This window comes from Salvelinus namaycush, chromosome 8, assembly GCF_016432855.1.
Source record: "Salvelinus namaycush isolate Seneca chromosome 8, SaNama_1.0, whole genome shotgun sequence".
Classification (NCBI taxonomy): Eukaryota; Metazoa; Chordata; class Actinopteri; order Salmoniformes; family Salmonidae; genus Salvelinus; species Salvelinus namaycush.
Genome location: NC_052314.1, coordinates 40420476 through 40440333, shown reverse-complemented (window position 1 = coordinate 40440333; position 19858 = coordinate 40420476). Strand labels below are relative to the sequence as shown.

The window sequence follows — 19858 nt, the reverse complement described above, 5'->3', positions numbered from 1 at the left end:
CCATGCCAACTTTGGTCTCTGTAGGTGACTATAACGACATGACTTTACCATAACTTACAATGTGTCAAAGGAAATATGATCCAGCCATCAAGAAAACAAACTCACTCCATCTACAGTTAGTATAAAATCAAGCTTTTTTCTTTTAAGACTACAAAACCTTTTTTTACTCCCGCATGTGGCCCCTTTCGACTCTTCCCCCCCTTCGATTCTCCCTTCCCTTCACCCCCCCCCCCCCCCCCCCAACCCTTCAGCAGCAGTCTATATGGAGGAACACTGAACAACTGTCCTTCATTTGTTATGCTACATTATTTTTGCTTTTCATTCGGAAAGGGACAGAACATACACTCGACATCATTATAATCATCATCTCTTGCATTTAGCAAACAAGCAGTGAACAAAACAAATTGTCCAAATAAAAAAAAGAAAGAAAACAAAACCAGAAAAGAAAAAAAAAGAAAATGATAATTTGGGCGACAGACGGACGACAGGAAACAAAGCCTTAAAATTGAGCGCCTTCATGTTGTCGTTAATCTGTGAAAGAGTCCTGGCTGGAGTTTAGGTTGCAGCAGGGTCACCTAAAACTCGGCTCTTCTCTTTTCCTTCAGTTTTTTCACATTCACAAACATTTAAAACTTCCTTGTGCAAATCAAGCAGTCTTTAGAAAGAATGCCCTCCAATTGTTCTAGTAAAAATATATATAACTCCAAGGTGGCTGACGTGTGTGTTGCAGCAAGTGTTTCTGACTTTTTTTTTTCTCCCCCCCATCTCAGGTTTTTTCTCAGGTTCTGGGTAATAGTTACCCCCCCTACCCCCTCATCCATCCTGGGGCTGGGTGGGGGGGTGCTCATCTCCGTGGGGCAGGGCCGGAGGATGAGGGCATCTGTGCGTAGACAGGGTAGGCCAGGCGCACATTGAGCAAGTCGTTGTGCTGAACCAGGGAGGTCTGGTGGTAGTGCAGGACCAGGTCTTTCAGAGAGCTGTACAGGTTGTAAGGCTCAGCGAAGCCGTAGCCCCTCTGTGTGCTGTAAATCACACAGTGCTTAACCTCACCCTCCACACTGTAGAAAGAGAGGATAGGAGGTATTAATACTAGCCAAACACACAAGTTACGTTACAGCCTTATTCTAAAATGGATTGAAGTAATTGTTTTTCCTCATCAATCTACACAATACCCCATAATTACTAAGCGAAAACAGGTTTTTAGAAATGTTTGTAGATTTTATATAAAAAAATAACAAAAAATAACTTATTTACATAAGTATTCAGACTCTTTGCTATGAAACTCAAAATTGTGCTCGGGTGCATCCTGTGTCCATTGCTCATCCTTGAGATGTTTCTACAACTTGATTGAAGTCCACCTGTGGTCAATTCAATTGATTGGACATGATTTGGAAAGGCACACACCTGTCTATATAAGGTCCCACAGATGACCTGCATGTCAGAGCAAAAACCATGCCACGAGGTCAAAGGAATTGTCCGTAGAGCTCCGAGACAGGAATGTGTCGAGGCACAGATCTGGGGAAGGGTACCAAAAATGTCTGCAGCATTGAAGGACCCCAAGAACACAGTGTCCTCCATCATTCTTAAATGGAAGAAGTTTGGAACCACCAAGACTCTTCCAAGAGCTGGCCTCCCGGCCAAACTGAGCAATCTGTGTCACGCCCTGATCTGTTTCACCTGTCTTTGTGATTGTCTCCACCCACCTCCAGGTGCCTCCTGTTTTCCGCATTAGTCCCCGGTCTATTTATCCCTGTGTCTCCTGTCTCTCTGTGCCAGATCGTCTTGTTTTGCCAAGTCAACCAGCGTTTTTCCTAGCTCCTATTTTTCCCAGTCTCTGTCTTTTCCTAGCCCTCCTGGTTTTGACCCTTGCCTGTCCGGACACCGAATCCGCCTGCCTGACCACTCTGCCTGTCCTGACCTCGAGCCTGCCTTTCGCCTGGTACTGTTTGGACTCTGACCTGGTTTATGAACTCTCGCCTGTCCCTGACCTGCCTTTTGCCTACCCCTTTTTGGTATAATAGATATCAGAGCTCAACCATCTGCCTCCTGTGTCTGCATTTGGGTCTCGCCTTGTGCCCTTATAATCTGGGGAGAAGGGCCTTGGTCAAGGAGGTGACCTAGAACCCGATGGTCACTCTCACAAAGCTCCAGAGTTCCTCTGTGGAGATGGGAGAAACTTCCAGAAGGATAACCATCTCTGCAGCTCTCCACCAATCAGGCCTTTATGGTAGAGTGACCAGATTGAAGTAAAAGACACATGACAGTCCGCTTGGAGTTTGCCAAAGGGCACCTAAAGGACTCTCAGACCATGAGAAACAAGATCCTCTGGTCTGATGAAATCAAGATTTAACTCTTTGGCCTGAATGCCAAGCATCACGTCTGGAGGAAACCTGGCACCATCCCTACGGTGAAGCATGGTGGTGGCAGCATCATGCTGTGTGGATGTTTTTCAGCGGCAGAGACTGGGAGACTAGTCAGGATCGAGGGAAAGATGAACGGAGCAAAGTACAGAGAGATCCTTGATGAAAACCTGCTCCAGAGCTCTCAGGACCTCAGTCTGGCAAAGGACATCTTCCAATAGGACAACGACCCTAAGCATACAGCCAAGAAGTGGCTTCGGGACTAGTCTCTAACTGTCCTTGAGTGACCCAGCCAGAGCCCAGAATTGAACCTGATCTAACATCTCTGGAGAGACCTGAAAATAGCTGTGCAGCAACGCTCCCCACTCAACCTGACAGAGCTTGAGACAATCTGCAGAGAAGAATGGGAGAAACTCCTCAAGAAGACTCATGGCTGTAATCACTGCCAAAGGTGCTTCAACAAAGTACTGAGTAAAGGGTCTGAATACTTATGTAAATGTCATATTTCCGTTTTTTTTTTTTTTTGTCATTATGGGGTATTTTTGTATTTAATCAATTTTAGAATAAGGCTGTAACATTTTTAAAAAATGTGGAAAAAGGGAAGGGATCTGAATATTTTCCAAAGGCACTGTATAAGAGCAGTTTGACACACTCACAGAGGATTATTGAACTACCACAATTTAGCAAAACTTACCATGGCATATCATCATCGCAGAGACTCAATCAGTAGTACATATTGAGACACTGACACTACGGCGCATGCTTATCTTATTCATAGTATATGCTTGAGTACTTCCACCAGGGAGAATGCTTATCTTATTCATAGTATATGCTTAAGTACTTCCATCAGGGAGAATGCTTATCTCATGCATAGTATATACTTGAGTCCTTACACTATGGAGCAGGCTTATCTTATTGATAGAATATACTTGAGTACTTACACTACAGAGCAGGCTTATCTTATTGATAGAATATACTTGAGTACTTACACCACAGAGCAGGCTTATCTTATTGATAGAATATACTTGAGTCCTTACACTATGGAGCAGGCTTATCTTATTGATAGAATATACTTGAGTACTTACACCACAGAGCAGGCTTATCTTATTGATAGAATATACTTGAGTACTTACACCACAGAGCAGGCTTATCTTATTGATAGAATATACTTGAGTACTTACACCACAGAGCAGGCTTATCTTATTGATAGAATATACTTGAGTACTTACACCACAGAGCAGGCTTATCTTATTGATAGAATATACTTGAGTACTTACACCACAGAGCAGGCTTATCTTATTGATAGAATATACTTGAGTACTTACACCACAGAGCAGGCTTATCTTATTGATAGAATATACTTGAGTACTTACACCACAGAGCAGGCTTATCTTATTGATAGAATATACTTGAGTACTTACACCACAGAGCAGGCTTATCTTATTGATAGAATATACTTGAGTACTTACACCACAGAGCATGCGTAGCAGCCCTTCTTGCTGCTCTCCCTGATGAGGAAGGCTCCGTCAGGTTTGTCTAGGAGAAGGTCTTCAGACTGGGTTCTGTTCAGGTCTCCCACAAACCAGCTCTTCTCATCGTAGTGGGGCAGGTTTTCATCCTCTTCGGTACTCACAAAGTACCCTCTACACGCGCAGGAGACAGGGGAGCGAGATAAGCATAGGGTCTAGCGGAGATTCATTCGAGATGATTAATACACGGTGGAGCCAACATATCAAACGAGGACGATTTACTCCAATCTATATCCCTCAAACGTGAGTATAGTGAAAAGACTATAGTGGATGAGCCAATGTGGAGTCTATTGCTCCAAGACGTCCATGCTACAGATACGAGTGAGCCTTGCAGTGCGAGGCTGGGAGGCCGGGCTCGGAACACTTACTCATCTGTGTTCTCGTTCTTGATCCCCAGCCAGTCGTTAATTCGTTTCTGTCGCACTCCTTTGTGATTGAGCCAGCTGGAGAGAGAGAGAGAAAGAGAGAGAGAAAGAGGAAATTACTACAAACATCGAGTTAAAGCCCTTCTTTCATTATGCGCATCATTCCTCCATTGAACAGAACAGACGACAAAAGGTATTGAATTAATAGCACTCGCACAACCCTTCTGAATGATTCGGTGTAGAAACGCGGCAGACCTGGTAATGCTATTAGAGGCTTCCCAGAAGCCATGGCCTTTCTCTCCCCAGGCAGCCCAGGGACTTCCCTATAAAGAGCCTGCCTTTAGCTCAGAGGAAACACAAGCTTGCAATACAGCCTAGTGGTTCGGCAGGTAGCCTGGTGGTTAGGGCGTTGGGCCAGTAACCGAAAGGTCGCTAGGTCAAATCCCCAAAATGACAAGGTAAAAATCTGTCATTCTGCCCCTGAACAAGGCAGTTAACCCACTGTTCCTGGGCTGTCAATGTAAATAAGAATTTGTTCTTAACTGACTTGCCTAGTTAAATAAATAAAAATATGGCAGTTATCCAGTTAACCCCGTATGAACTCCTTGCAGTCTGGGTTACTTACACAAGGTATGGGTCCCTACTATACACCTACAAGGTTAACTCTTTCCTCCATCATAGATTACTTACCCAAGATACTGGTGTTACTCTGTTAACCCTTTCCTGTATGGGTTACTACTTACACAATGTACTGGTCCTATATGATAACTGTATCTTAACCCTTTGCTGTATGGGTTTCTACTTACCCAATGTACTGGTCCTATACGATAACTGTATCTTAACACTTTCCTGTATGGGTTTCTACTTACACAATGTACTGGTCCTATACGATAACTGTATCTTAACACTTTCCTGTATGGGTTACTACTTACACAAGGTATTGGTCCCTGATCTTGCGGAGCTGGATGAGGTCAGGTTTGAGGCTGTTCATCTTCTTGTCTGTCTCTCTGTTGTCCAGAGCCTGGGTCTTCAGGTCCTGCTCCAGACGAATCTTACTGTCGTGGATCTCACCCAGACGAGACTTAAGCTTCTCGTAGTTCATCATGATCCTGTAGGACAGAGAGGGAGCGGAGGATGGGTCAGAATACTGCATACTGTATGTGTACTCTTGCGCTACTATTACCATTAGTCATAACTATTTCCATCAACCCCACAACCTAACATTCTGCTAAACACTTAAGGTCAATCTAGACACCACATTCTCTGATGTACACAAACATGACTTTGCCTGACGACAAATAGAGTGCGTTCCAATTGGAGCAGGTCTGAGCCAATTAAAAAAATAAAAAGCGCCCTGAATACCTCTCAATCTCCTTGTCGTTGCCCTCCCGGCGGAAGCGCTCGATGTACTCTTTGCTGTAGCGCTCCTGCGTGTGACACTGCTCCTCGAAGATCTTGATGGTCTCGTTGAAGGCCTCGATGGCCGTCCTCTTCATCTGAATCTCCTGAGAGGGTTGACAAAGACACCGGGGCTATCAGTCCTCCATTCATCAGCCTGATAATGGCGTGATCGTCTCATGAATAAAGTCTACGTCTATTTGTCTAGATTTATCAGCCTGGCACAGTCATACCCCCCCCCATTGGTGTTCTTAAAGTGTTGTACACTTCAGTGTAGCTGTTCCTTTCCTGATTAAAATAGAACATAGTTGGTGTCCGCTAACTACTTGGTCTGTATTGGGTTTGGTGATGCGGGTGCAGGGTAGGTGTGTGTGGTATGATGGGCTAACAGTATAGTGTGTTGTGTACGGTACCTGTGAGGTCTTGGTGTATTCCTCATAAAGCCGGTCGTACTCCTTGCTCTTCTCCTGGTATTGATTGTGGTACTCCTGGAGTTTCTTACCCACCGCGTCAATGTTGTCCTCTTTCACCAGCTGATCCTGAGAGGAAAGAAAGAGAATGAAAGGAAGAGAGAGCACGCATTAGAGGGAGATACATTGATATGAAGTGCAGAGAGTGAGCGAGAGAGAGAGAGAGAGAGAGAGAGAGAGAGAGAGAGAGAAAGAGAGAGAGAGGAGGACAGGAGTTGGAAATTAACCTGTCTGATTGTGCTTACAGAGGGAGACTTCCTATTGGCCTCATTAATTCAGGACCCATGATGCCTTGCTCTATGTGCAGGGGGGGGGGGGGGGGGGTTATTCTCTGGGCTGAGGCTTTTGAGTAATGACTGGCTGAGCACGGGAACCACGTCAGGAGAGAGAGAACGAGGGAACGAGAAAAAAATATATAAATGCAGGGACGGCCTTTTGACATGGAAGATGAGTGTAATTATTTAGGGAGCTGCGCGTTGCAGCATGGTACAGCACACAGCAGAGGAGGAGAGAGAGAGAGGGGAATAAGAAGGGTAATATTTCACCATGCTATGAATCCTGCTGTATAGGCACTTTGCCTGGGAAGGAAGGGAACAATCCCCAGCACTACTCGTTAGATTGACTGGGGATGCACAGGAGAGGAGGAGCAGGGGAGGAAGAGGAGAAAAGCAGGGAGAGGAGGAAGATAGGTTCCGAAGAGAAAGAGAGTAAAGGAAGAGGACAGTGAGAAGAAAAAGAGGGTGGAAAAAGAAGAGTGCATAGTAGGTAGATGGAGTGTGTGTGTGTGTGTGTGTGTGTGTGTGTGTGTGTGTGTGTGTGTGTGTGTGTGTGTGTGTGTGTGTGTGTGTGTGTGTGTGTGTGTGTGTGTGTGTGTGTGTGTGTGTGTGTGTGTGTGTGTGTGTGTACCTACCTGCTGGTAGCGTGAGATGGGGAACATGAGTTTGACGTCTAGCTTGGTGTTGTACTGGGCCAGAGACTCATGTCTGTAGTGACTAATCAGCTCCACCACAGAACCAAATGTCAGGGGGTCGGAAAAACCATACTTCCCATCCCGGTGGTAGATTTTGATCAACTTGTTGTTCCCCCCTTTCCTACAGAGAAGAAAATGACAGAGAGAGGATGTGCGTATGAAAGAGGGCTTTCTAGAACCATTTGTACTCCTGTAAATTAATTAAAAGATTATACATTTTAATAATACCTTTAACGACTACTACCTCATTAAAAAACTGTTAGTGTATAGTGTGGTAACCTACCTCAGTGTTAGTGTGTAGTGTGGTAACCTACCTCAGTGTTAGTGTGTAGTGTGGTAACCTACCTCAGTGTTAGTGTGTAGTGTGGTAACCTACCTCAGTGTTAGTGTGTAGTGTGGTAACCTACCTCAGTGTTAGTGTGTAGTGTGGTAACATACCTCAGTGTTAGGGTGTAGTGTGGTAACCTACATCAGTGTTAGTGTGTAGTGTGGTAACCTACCTCAGTGTTAGTGTGTAGTGTGGTAACCTACCTCAGTGTTAGTGTGTAGTGTGGTAACCTACCTCAGTGTTAGTGTGTAGTGTGGTAACATACCTCAGTGTTAGTGTGTAGTGTGGTAACATACCTCAGTGTTAGGGTGTAGTGTGGTAACCTACATCAGTGTTAGTGTGTAGTGTGGTAACCTACCTCAGTGTTAGTGTGTAGTGTGGTAACCTACCTCAGTGTTAGTGTGTAGTGTGGTAACCTACCTCAGTGTTAGTGTGTAGTGTGGTAACCTACCTCAGTGTTAGTGTGTAGTGTGGTAACCTACCTCAGTGTTAGTGTGTAGTCGCCCTGCATTTTGGTGGAGGCATCCCGAACCAAGAAGGTCCCATCAGGCATGTCTCTCAGCTTATCATTCACCTCTTCCCTGAAGAGAGGGATGGAGAGGGGGAAGATAAGGGGATGGACAGAGGGAAGAGAGGGGGAAGAGAGAGAGAGAGGTTACACATCTGAGGCAGTGGCCAGAGGACATTTACAAGAAAGGCTGCAACTTTCCCATTAGTTATGGCAGTGAATATACACTTTACCCTCCATCCCTCCCTCACTTCCTCAACACATGGGTGTCCTTGAGACAGGAGAGACCGGCACACACTGTTGTGTGTGTGTGTGTGTGTGTGTGTGTGTGTGTGTGTGTGTGTGTGTGTGTGTGTGTGTGTGTGTGTGTGTGTGTGTGTGTGTGTGTGTGTGTGTGAGAACTGGCTGCAGGCAGAGGCAGTGGCCTGTGTCCCCCCGGTCTGCTGAAACCGTCTGGAGATGGGAGACATGTTGGAATGGTTTACCTTAAAATGACACACACCACACACACACCACACACACACCACACACACACACACACACACACACACACACACACACACACACACACACACACACACACACACACACACACACACACACACATACACACACATACATCCTAAATGGCTCCAGTCTGTATCCCAGACAGGCTTTAGGGGCTTTCCTGTCTGCAGATTGCTCACCCTCCATCCCTCCCTCCGTCTGTCTGTGTCTGTCTGTCTGTCTGCCTATCGGTCTGTGTGTCTGGGCCAGTGTGGGCAGTAAGCCTCGTCATGCTGAGAAAGCAGCCTCCCGCCTCCAGTCAACTGACATCTCCATGGCCGTCTCTTGGATGGCGGGGGTTAACTTCAGCCTGCCGGAGCAGCTGGGGCCCTGTGTGTGTGTGTGTGTGTGTGTAAAGGGGATGTGGGGCAGTGTGTGGAGTTTATTTGACATGACACAGCGCTGCTCGAACACTGCTGCCCCAGGCTTAGATGAAGAGGGGGGGGAGGGTTTCATTTACTGCCAAATTCCCTAAACCCTCTCCTGACTATGCACCCTTGGTAACTTTCGGTTTTGTGTGTTTGAGTGTGTGTGTGTGTCTGTGTGTGTGTGTTTGTGTGTAATGCATTATAAACAGTGCAGCCATTAAGTATTTGAGTAATAAGAGCACGAAACACACTCCAAACTAGCCAGAGAGACACTGACTGACGACTAGTTTGGGCCATGCAAATTAACCTGATTTTCTTAAAAAATCATATATACAGTTGAAGTGAGAAGTTTACATACACCTTAGCCAAATACATTTAAACTCAGTTTTTCACAATTCCTGATATTTAATCCTAGTAAAAATTCCCTGTCTTAGGTCAGTTAGGATCACCACTTTATTTTAAGAATGTGAAATGACAGAATAATAGTAGAGAGAATGATTTATTTCTGCTTTTATTTCTTTCATCACATTCCCAGTTGGTCAGAAGTTTACATACACTCAATTAGTATTTGGTAGCATTGCCTTTAAATTGTTTAACTTGGGTCAAATGCTTTGGGTAGCCTTCCACAAGCTTCCTACAGTAAGTTGGGTGAATTTTGGCCCATTCCTCCTGACAGAGTTGGTGTAACTGAGTCAGGTTTGTAGGCCTCCTTGCTGGCACATGCTTTTTAAGTTCTGCCCACACATTTTCTATAGGATTGAGGTCAGGGCGTTGTGATGGCCACTCCAATACCTTGACTTTGTTGTCCTTAAGCCATTTTGCCACAACTTTGGAAGTATGATTGGGGTCATTGTTCATTTGGAAGACCCATTTGCGACCAAGCTTTAACTTCCTGACTGATGTCTTGAGATGTTGCTTCAATATATCCACATAATTTCCCTTCCTCATGACACCATCTATTTTGTGAAGTGCACCAGTCCCTACTGCAGCAAAGCACCCCCACAACATGATGCCGCCACCCCCGTGCTTCACGGTTGAGATGATGTTCTTCGGCTTGCAAGCCTCCCCCTTTTCTCTCCAAACATAATGATGGTCATTATGGCCAAACAGTTCTATTTTTGTTTCATCAGACATTTCTCCAAAAAGTACGATCTTTGTCTTCATGTGCAGTTCCAAACCGTAGTCTGTTTTTTTATGTTGGTTTTGGAGCAGTGGCTTCTTCCTTGCTGGGTGGCCTTTCAGGTTATGTCGATATAGGACTCGTTTTACTGTGGATATAGATACTTTTGTACCTTTTTCCTCCAGCATCTTCACAAGGCCCTTTGCTGTTGTTCTGGGATTGATTTGCACTTTTTGCACCAAAGTACGTTCATCTCTTAGGAGACAGAACGCATCTCCTTCCTGAGCAGTATGACGGCTGCGTGGTCCCATGGTGTTTTTACTGGGGTACTATTGTTTGTACAGATGAACGTGATATCTTCAGGCGTTTGAAAATTGCTCCCAAGGATGAACCAGACTTGTGGAGGTCTACACATTTTTTTCTGAGGTCTTGGCTGATTTCTTTTGATTTTCCCATGATGTCAAGCAAAGAGGCACTGAGTTGGAAGGTAGGCCTTGAAATACATCAACAGGTACACCTCCAATTGACTCAAATTATGTCAATTAGCCTATCAGAAGCTTCTAAAGCCATGACATCATTTTCTGGAATTTTTCAAGCTGTTTAAAGGGACTGTCAACTTAGTTTATGTCAACTTCTGACACACTGGAATTGTGATACAGTGAAATATAAGTGAAATAATCTGTCTGTAAACAATTGTTGGAAAAAATTTGTTCCTTGTGTCATGCACAAAGTAGATTTGTCAAAACTATAGTTTGTTAACAATACATTTGTGGAGTGGTTGAAAAACGAGTTTTAATGACTCCAACCTAAGGGTATGTAAACTTCCGACATCAACTACCATTCAAAAGTTTGGGTTCACTTGGAAATGTCCTTGATTTCGAATTTTTATATATTCATATATATATATATATATATGTTCATGTGTGTGTGTCAGTCTGTAAGTGTGTCTACGCGCGCGTGTGTGTGCAGCTTCAGCCTCAGATGTGCGTCAGCTTTGGCTGGTGGTGGTAAGCTAAGCTGCACTTTACACATGGTGTAGATGAAACAGGGGGTCAAGTAAAGCCAGTCACTAAGCAGGCCTGTAATCTGCTAAAACCTGCCTGGCTGGGAGACTCAGCTCTATAGGCATAGTGTGGTCTGGAGACAGACACACAGACAGACTGCTAGACTGGAGATTTAGGTTCATTTTAAAGGCCCAGTGCTGTCAAAAATGGGATTTACCTGTGCTTCATATATATTTGTGAAAATTATGATAATGCCCTTTTAGTGTGAGAGCTGTTTGAAAAGACCACCTGAAATTTCAGACCTGTTTTGGTGGGATCGAGTTTTGGTCTGCCTGGTGACATCACCAGGTGATACATTAGTTTATATACCAATAAGAAAGAGTTCCAAACCTTTCTGCCAATAACAACTCGTTTTCAGTTTCTCCTCCCCACTCAGACCCCTCCTGGAGAGTACTAGGAAAATTCTTGCTTGAGAAATTGCTCTTTGCTATTTTTGTTTCTTCTTGAACATTTTAATTGAAAACAGTCACAGTAAGGTACTTAATTATTACCCAGAAATGGTTTAATATTGAGATAAAAACAGCTGCATTGGACCTTTCAAAGGTTCTTCCTTCTAACATCCTCTCTACCCCTTGACACCAACCCATACTGTACAGTACATATCCCAGTTAATATAAGACATCCGAGAGAGAGAGAGAGAGAGAGAGAGAGAGACAATTGTGAAAAAGCAGCAGCCCTGAAATGAAAGGGACGTCCGTGATCATGAGAGTGACTTGAGTATTGATTTATGTGATCCTATGACTCGACTCAAGGCACCTTCTCGCCAAACAAACTCAGATATGCACTATACCAACACACAAGACAAACAGGAACCTTCGCACACACACCACACCACCCACCCACCTGACTTGCGCTAGTTAGACAAACTTGTTGCTGCCATAGTTGATCTATCATACCATCCGGTAGTGCCCATCTTGACTGCATGCCTGTAAGAGTCTGCTGACTTCCACAGGCTTCAAACTTCCTTTTAAGAGGCACTGAAAGCAGCAGTTCACTACTCCATTGTCAACACTTTGATTAAATCAGTAGACCTATATCAATTTGAAAATACAATATAAGTATCATTAGCTTTTAAAACAATTCAATCGGTTTTCTTTTATCCTATTTTAGACCAGAGTGAGTCTCTCTCTCCACTAGCCTACCTTTTTGTTCCTGCAGTGAGGAGGATTCACCATCGTCATCAAATGTTTTCATAATTTATCTGCAGTTAAATCGGCAAAAAGCCTACCAGTATGCAATTGAAGGAGCCAAATGAACAGCTCTCTTACCGATGCAATTTGGGTAGGCTTCTGACGAGTCACTCACTTTAACGTCACTGAAGTCCATCAGTAGCCAGCTTAATTAGCCAATTAGCTAGCTAAAGTAGCAAGGCTAATTGAGGCTATTTTGAGGCACCCTTGTCTACAACAACTCCATTCATATGAAACAACAGCGTCTCTGTTGGTTGATCATTGTAGCCTACTCCTTCTCATTTAGCCAACTTAATTCCATAATTTTAAGATGAGAAATCTCCCACTTCACTTGCTACACATGGAGCCTAAAACTGTTGTTTTATAAACATGTTTTATGTAATGGTCTATCCTTGTAGGCTATGTAGCAATGCCACATTGATAATAACATTTTAGACAAAGCATTTTTCTTAAAAATGAATGCACTCCTAGTAAATTGGGGCGGCAGGTAGCCTGGTGGTTAGAGCGTTGGGCCAGTAAACCAAAAGGTTGCTAAATCGAATCCCTGAGCTGACATGGTACAAATCTGTTGTTCTGCCCCTGAACAAGGCAGTTAACCCACTGTTCCTAGGCCGTCATTGTAAATAAGAATTTGTTCTTAACTGACTTGCCTAGTTAAATAAAGGTTAAATAAAATTAAAATAATCGAATACTAAAGTCCGTTCGGATATTTGAATAACCGTGCTCCTCCTAATTGCCCCCTTCTAATTGCCCCCTTCTCTGCTCCTAACAGTGAGAGTTACACATGACAGATTCAACTGAAACGTAGCCTACCAGTATTCAAACTCGCTTTTATTTATTTCACCTTTATTTAACCAGGTAAGAACAAGTTCTCATTTACAACTGCGACCTGGCGAAGATAAAGCAAAGCAGTGCCTTAAAAACAACAAAGAGTTACACATAAACATTTGTACAGTCAATAACACAATAGAAACATATATGTACAGTGTGTGCAAATGTAGAAGATTAGGGAGGTAAGGCAATAAATAGGCCATAGAGGCGGAAAAAAATTACAATTTAGCAAGTAGAGATACTGGGGTGCAAAAGAGCAAGAAGATAAATAACAATATGGGGATGAGGTAGTTGGGTGTGCTATTTACAGACTGGCTGAGTACAGGTACATTGATCAGTAAGCTGCTCTGACAGCTGATACTTAAAGTTAGAGAGGGAGATATAAGTCTCCAGCTTCAGTGATTTTTGCAATTCGTTCCAGTCATTGGTATCAGAGAACTGGAAGGAAAGGTGGCCAAAGGAAGTGTTGGCTTTGGGGATGACCAGTGAAATATACCTGCTGGAGCATGTGCTACGGGTGGGCGTTGCTATGGTGACCAGTGAGCTGAGATAAGGCGGGGCTTTTACCTAGCAAAGACTTAGATGACCTGGAGCCAGTGGGTTTGGCGACGAATATGTAGCGAGGGCCAGCCAATGAGAGCATACAGGTCGCAGTGGTGGGTAGTATATGGGGCTTTGGTAACAAAACGGATGGCACTGTGATAGACTACATCCAGTTTGCTGAGTAGAGTGTTGGAGGCTATTTTGTAAATTGCCAAAGTCAAGAATTGGTAGGATAGTCAGTTTTACGAGGGCATGTTTGGCAGCATGAGTGAAGAAGGCTTAGTTGCGAAATAGGAAGCCGATTCTAGATTTAATTTCGGATTGGAGATGCTTAATGTGAGTCTGGAAGGAGAGTTTACAGTCTAACCAGACACCTAGGTATTTGTAGTTGTCCACATATTCTCAGAACCGTCCAGAGTAGTGATGCTAGTCGGGCGGGTGCGGGCAGCAATCGGTTGAAGAGCATGCATTTAGTTTTACTAGCATTTAAAAGCAGTTGGAGGCCACGAAAGGAGTGTTATATGGCATTGAAGCTCGTTTGGAGGTTTGTTAACACAGTGTTCAAAGAAGGGCCAGATGTATACAGAATGGTGTCGTCTGCGTAGAGGTGGATCAGAGAATCACTAGAAGCAAGAGCGACATCATTGATATTTACAGAGAAAAGAGTCGGCCTGAGAATTTAGAATTTAGGCGCAGAGCTGTTGGCCGGGGTAGGGGTAGCCAGGTGGAGAGCATGGCCAGCCATTGAAAAATGCTTATTGAAATGATTGATTATAGTAGATTTATTGGTGGTGACAGTGTTTCCTATCCTCAGTGCAGTGGGCAGCTGGGAGGAGGTGCTCTTATTCTTTATGGACTTCACAGTGTCCAAAACTTTTTGGAATTAGTGCTACAGGATGCACATTTCTGTTTGAAAAAGCTAGCTTTAGCTTTTTAGATTTAGCTATATTGGTTCCTGACTTCCCTGAAAAGTTCCATAACGCGGGGGCCATTCGATGCTAATGCAGAATGCCACAGGATGTTTTTGTGCTGGTCAAGGGCAGTCAAGTCTGGGGTGAACCAAGGGCTATATCTGTTCTTAGTTCTACATTTTTTAAATGGGGCATGCTTATTTAAGATGGTGAGGGAAGCACTTTTAAAGAGCAACCAGGCATCCTCTACTGACGGGATGAGGTCAATATCCTTCCAGGATACCTGGGCCAGGTCGATTAGAAAGGCATGCTTGCTGAAGTGTTTTAGGGAGATTTTGACAGTGATGAGAGGTGGTCGTTTGACCGCGGACCCATTACGGACGCAGGCAATGAGGCAGTGATCGCTGAGATCCTGGTTGAAGACAGCAGAGGTGTATTTAGAGGGCAAATTGGTCAGGATGATATCTAAGAGGGTGCCTATGGTTACGGATTTAGGGTTGTACCTGCTATGTTCCTTGATAATTTGTGTGAGATTGAGGGCATCTATCGTAGATTGTAGGACGGCATATTGCATATCCCAGTTAGGTCACCTAACAGTACGAACTCTGAAGATAGATGGGGGGCAATCAATTCACATATGGTGTCCAGGGCACAGCTGGGGACTTAGGGGGGTCTATAACAAGCGGCAACGGTGAGAGACTTGTTTCTGGAAAGGTGGATTTTTAAAAGTTGAAACTCAAAATTGTTTGGGCACAGACCTGGATAGTATGACAGAACTCTGCAGGCTCTCTCTGCAGTAGATTGCAACTCCGCCCCTTTTTGAAGTTCTATCTTGTCGGAAAATGTTGTAGTTTGGGATGGAAATTTCAGTATTTGTGTTGGCCTTACTAAGCCAGGATTCAGACACGGCTAGGACATTAGGGGTGGCGGAGTGTGCTAAAGCAGTGAATTAAAAAAAACTTAGGGAGGAGGCTTCTGATGTTAACATGCATGAAACCAAGGCTTTTACAGTTACAGAAGTCAACAAATGAGAGCGCCTGGGGAATGGGAGTGGTGCTGGGCATTTGCACCTCCCATATAATGTGGTAATGAAGTGTAGAAATCTGCACGGCATCTGTACCCAGTGGCCACTGCATGCAGAAGTGTGCGCATGGGGCTGGAGAATTTCCAGAGATACAACTTCATGAAATTAGCTAGTTTGATGTGCACTTCGTTACAGTTCAAATTAAAACATTGAAAAGTAAATCATAATATAAAATCGGCCAGTGTTTTCCACATGCGTCAGCTGTTGACTATACAGCCGATTACAGACTCATTTTCAGCCGGCGACTTTGTCCACTTAAATTAACTACACTACTTTCCAATTCGCTAGTTCAAAAAAGTCTGCAGAGCCCTTTCCCAACAGGATGAAGGATATCCATCTTCTAGCAATCTATTGATAGGAGGACAGGCGCCTGTCATTCACAAAGTGAGAGATAACAGGTAAAACACTGCTGTCTGCCCACCTCTTTGTACCTGGGTGTGTGTGTCGTGTGCGCTGTGGATGCAGTCAAATGTCTTTACACTGAGAGAGAGAACATGAATTTGCACCTCCCATATGTGAGTTAATTTGCACGTCTCATATAATGTGGTAACGACGTGTAGAAATCCACTTAGCCTATTGTTTTCTGGCACATTCATTTATTTTATTTTGCATGCAAGGTCTGACATTAACGATGGCCCGCTGGCCCAGGGACAGTAAAAACACATGGGGCCAGTGGATTCCATCAGTCAGGGCCAGTAACTTTTCAGTGCATTTCAGTTCATTTACCTGCTCCGTCACAGTCTACCATTTAAAACTATTGAAGACCACACGCATAAATGTCATGCTATTTGTATTTGAGCAATATGATTGGCCATTCATTCTAGCGCCACCACGCTCCCGCGAGTCACAGCTTCTCGAGCACAGGAGCAGTACATGAGATGGTGCCTTCACACAGCAAACGCGAGCTGTCCAGAGCAAAAAGAAGCGCCCGTCAATCTACTCGCTGAGCTTATTTATTATATGGAAAGTGATTTACAAAATCAAACGTTCAATAGAGAACATACTAGCAATATACTTGCTCCTGTTGATGGTCTGCATGAAGAAAGCGACGAAAAGACACTTAGCATTCGTCTTGGCTAGCCCACCGTAGCCATGGCGATGTCTCTTTTTGTCTTAAAGGGGCAGCGTCCGATTTTTCAAATCTTTTCAAAATGACATACTTTAGAAACAAAAATGAATGCAATTAATACAATGCAATTCAAAAGAATAGAGTAATGACTTGCATTGCTAAATTATATTACACAGCTTTTTAATACATATCAAAGTAACCAAATATAGCCGAATATAGAGAAAAAGCATGCCAACCTGGCTTGGCATGCCAACCCTGCATGACCCCAAATAATTTAAGAACTACACCATTTCTGGGCCAATAGAAATTCAGTTCGGCCCAGTAGATTTTTGGCCAAATGGCTGAACCGTTTGCATTTTTGATATGAAATCTATCAGGACTAGCCAGAAAGTGGCGTTAAAGTGAGTGACTCGTCAGTAGCCTACCGAAATGCAAGATGAAACGCAAGCGAGAGACCTGTTCATTTGGCTCCCTAATTTGCATACTGGTAGGCTTTTTGGCGATTAACTGCAGATAAATTATGAAAACGTGTGATGAAGATGGTGAATCCTCCTCACTGCAGGAACAAAAAGGTAGGCTAGTGGAGAGAGAGACTCACTCTGGTCTAAAATATGATAAAAGAAAACCCTTTGAATTGTTTTAAAAGCTAATGATACTTATATTGTATTTTCAAATTGATATAGGTCTACTGATTTAATCAAAGTGTTGACAATGGAGTAGTGAACTGCTGCTTTCAGTGCCTCTTAAAAGGAAGTTTGAAGCCTGTTGGAAGTCAGCAGACTCTTACAGGATTCTATAAATGCCCAGTGCAGTCCAGTTATGTTTTGCCTGTGTTTTATATCATATTGTACAACAGCTGATGAAACTAACACCACACTGTTAAAGTGTGAAACAATTGATACGGGTTATTTCCTGATAGTTGCTCTTTCAAAATACAACGTAGCATTGGAATATACCAGAGGCCACCAAAATAGAGCTTGTTCGGCAAAAAATGTATTAACCAGACCCCCCCACCCTGCCCAGGGGAGCCTGGCTAGCTACTTTTTCGATTTAGCGGGCTACTCAGTGTGCTTGTGAAAAACGCTGATACCCTGAGCTGTCAGGGCACTTTCATAGGAGGGCAAAAGGGCAGCTGCTCGGGCACTGGTTGAGCCCTATTTATGCATGTGCCTGGTGTGCGGAGTGCTACCTTGATATGTCTCCCCAGTACCACTCTGCTTCCTGTAGCGAACCCCCAGCCCCCTCCTTCACACCATTGCTGCTGCTCACTGGAGTCATGGGCTTGGCCGGCTTGGGAGGAAGAGCTGCAGAGAGAGAAAAAACAAAGAAGGGAATAAGAGAAAGACAGAGGGTTAATGGGGAAACAACAATAAAAGTATGCTTCGATGAGGTGTATGAGGCGTACTGACATGACAGTGGACCTGAAGCTTGTCGGAAACAGTCTTCCTTTCCTGTCATTCCTCCTTTCTTCACCTCTACTTTTGGCCTGAGTTCATTCCTTCACCCCCCCCATCCCTCAGGCTTAGATTATGTCGCAATCGGCCATGCTTCTCCTCCCTCCCATTCATCATTGTGTTAATAATTGACCAAGAAGAGACCTCCCTCCACAGCATTTGAAATCTAGAGATTCTGTCGGAATACCAATTGGAGGATAAGTAGCAGGAAGCAGAGCTGGGCTGGGCTGGCTAGATCCCACTCACCCCAGCTAACAGTAGAGAGAGGTGTACATACAGTGGGGCAAAAAAAGTATTTAGTCAGCCACCAATTGTGCAAGTTCTCCCACTTAAAAAGATGAGAGAGGCCTGTAATTTTCATCATAGGTACACTTCAACTATGACAGACAAAATGAGGGAAAAAAAATCAGAAAATCACATTGTAGGATTTTTTATGAATTTATTTGCAAATTATGGTGGAAAATAAGTATTTGGTCAATAACAAAAGTTTCTCAATACTTTGTTATATACCCTTTGTTGGCAATGACAGAGGTCAAACATTTTCTGTAAGTCTTCACAAGGTTTTCACACACTGTTGCTGGTATTTTGGCCCATTCCTCCATGTAGATCTCCTCTAGAGCAGTGATGTTTTGGGGCTGTTGCTGGGCAACACGGACTTTCAACTCCCTCCAAAGATTTTCTATGGGGTTGAGATCTGGAGACTGGCTAGGCCACTCCAGGACCTTGAAATGCTTCTTACGAAGCCACTCCTTTGTTGCCCGGGCGGTGTGTTTGGGATCATTGTCATGCTGAAAGACCCAGCCACGTTTCATCTTCAATCTTGCCCTTGCTGATGGAAGGTTTTCACGCAAAATCTCACGATACATGGCCCCATTCATTCTGTCCTTTACACGGATCAGTCGTCCTGGTCCCTTTGCAGAAAAACAGCCCCAAAGCATGATGTTTCCACCCCCATGCTTCACAGTAGGTATGGTGTTCTTTGGATGCAACTCAGCATTCTTTGTCCTCCAAACACGACGAGTTGAGTTTTTACCAAAAAGTTCTATTTTGGTTTCATCTGACCATATGACATTCTCCCAATCTTCTTCTGGATCATCCAAATGCGCTCTAGCAAACTTCAGACGGGCCTGGACATGTACTGGCTTAAACAGGGGGACACGTCTGGCACTGCAGGATTTGAGTCCCTGGCGGCGTAGTGTGTTACTGATGGTAGGCTTTGTTACTTTGTTCCCAGCTCTCTGCAGGTCATTCACTAGGTCCTCCCGTGTGGTTCTGGGATTTTTGCTCACCGTTCTTGTGATCATTTTGACCCCACGGGGTGAGATCTTGCGTGGAGCCCCAGATCGAGGGAGATTATCAGTGGTCTTGTATGTCTTCCATTTCCTAATAATTGCTCCCACAGTTGATTTCTTCAAACCAAGCTGCTTACCTATTGCAGATTCAGTCTTCCCAGCCTGGTGCAGGTCTACAATTTTGTTTCTGGTGTCCTTTGACAGCTCTTTGGTCTTGGCCATAGTGGAGTTTGGAGTGTGACTGTTTGAGGTTGTGGACAAGTGTCTTTTATACTGATAACAAGTTCAAACAGGTGCCATTAATACAGGTAACGAGTGGAGGACAGAGGAGCCTCTTAAAGAAGAAGTTACAGGTCTGTGAGAGCCAGAAATCTTGCTTGTTTGTAGGTGACCAAATACTTATTTTCCACCATAATTTGCAAATAAATTCATTAAAAATCCTACAATGTGATTTTCTG

General features: G+C 44.0%; 1 protein-coding gene across 3 annotated transcripts in view; it reads right to left on the bottom strand.

The window, feature by feature from the left end:
• Positions 1 to 321: 321 nt before the first annotated feature.
• pik3r3b (phosphoinositide-3-kinase, regulatory subunit 3b (gamma)) overlaps positions 322 to 19858 on the bottom strand; it is a 37260-nt gene continuing 17723 nt past the window's right edge. For 2 of the 3 annotated variants that reach the window (XM_038999718.1, XM_038999719.1), the window contains exons 2-10: positions 17844 to 17958; positions 7903 to 8001; positions 7033 to 7213; positions 6066 to 6191; positions 5617 to 5759; positions 5187 to 5363; positions 4258 to 4332; positions 3830 to 4003; positions 322 to 1058 (exon numbers count right to left, since the gene is read on the bottom strand). In XM_038999718.1, the coding sequence (XP_038855646.1) occupies positions 845 to 1058; positions 3830 to 4003; positions 4258 to 4332; positions 5187 to 5363; positions 5617 to 5759; positions 6066 to 6191; positions 7033 to 7213; positions 7903 to 8001; positions 17844 to 17958 (1304 nt within the window). In that variant the 3' untranslated portion in view covers positions 322 to 844. Of the gene's footprint in view, positions 1059 to 3829; positions 4004 to 4257; positions 4333 to 5186; positions 5364 to 5616; positions 5760 to 6065; positions 6192 to 7032; positions 7214 to 7592; positions 7602 to 7902; positions 8002 to 17843; positions 17959 to 19858 lie in introns of those variants that run through there. The other variant, XM_038999720.1, reaches the window with a different exon arrangement.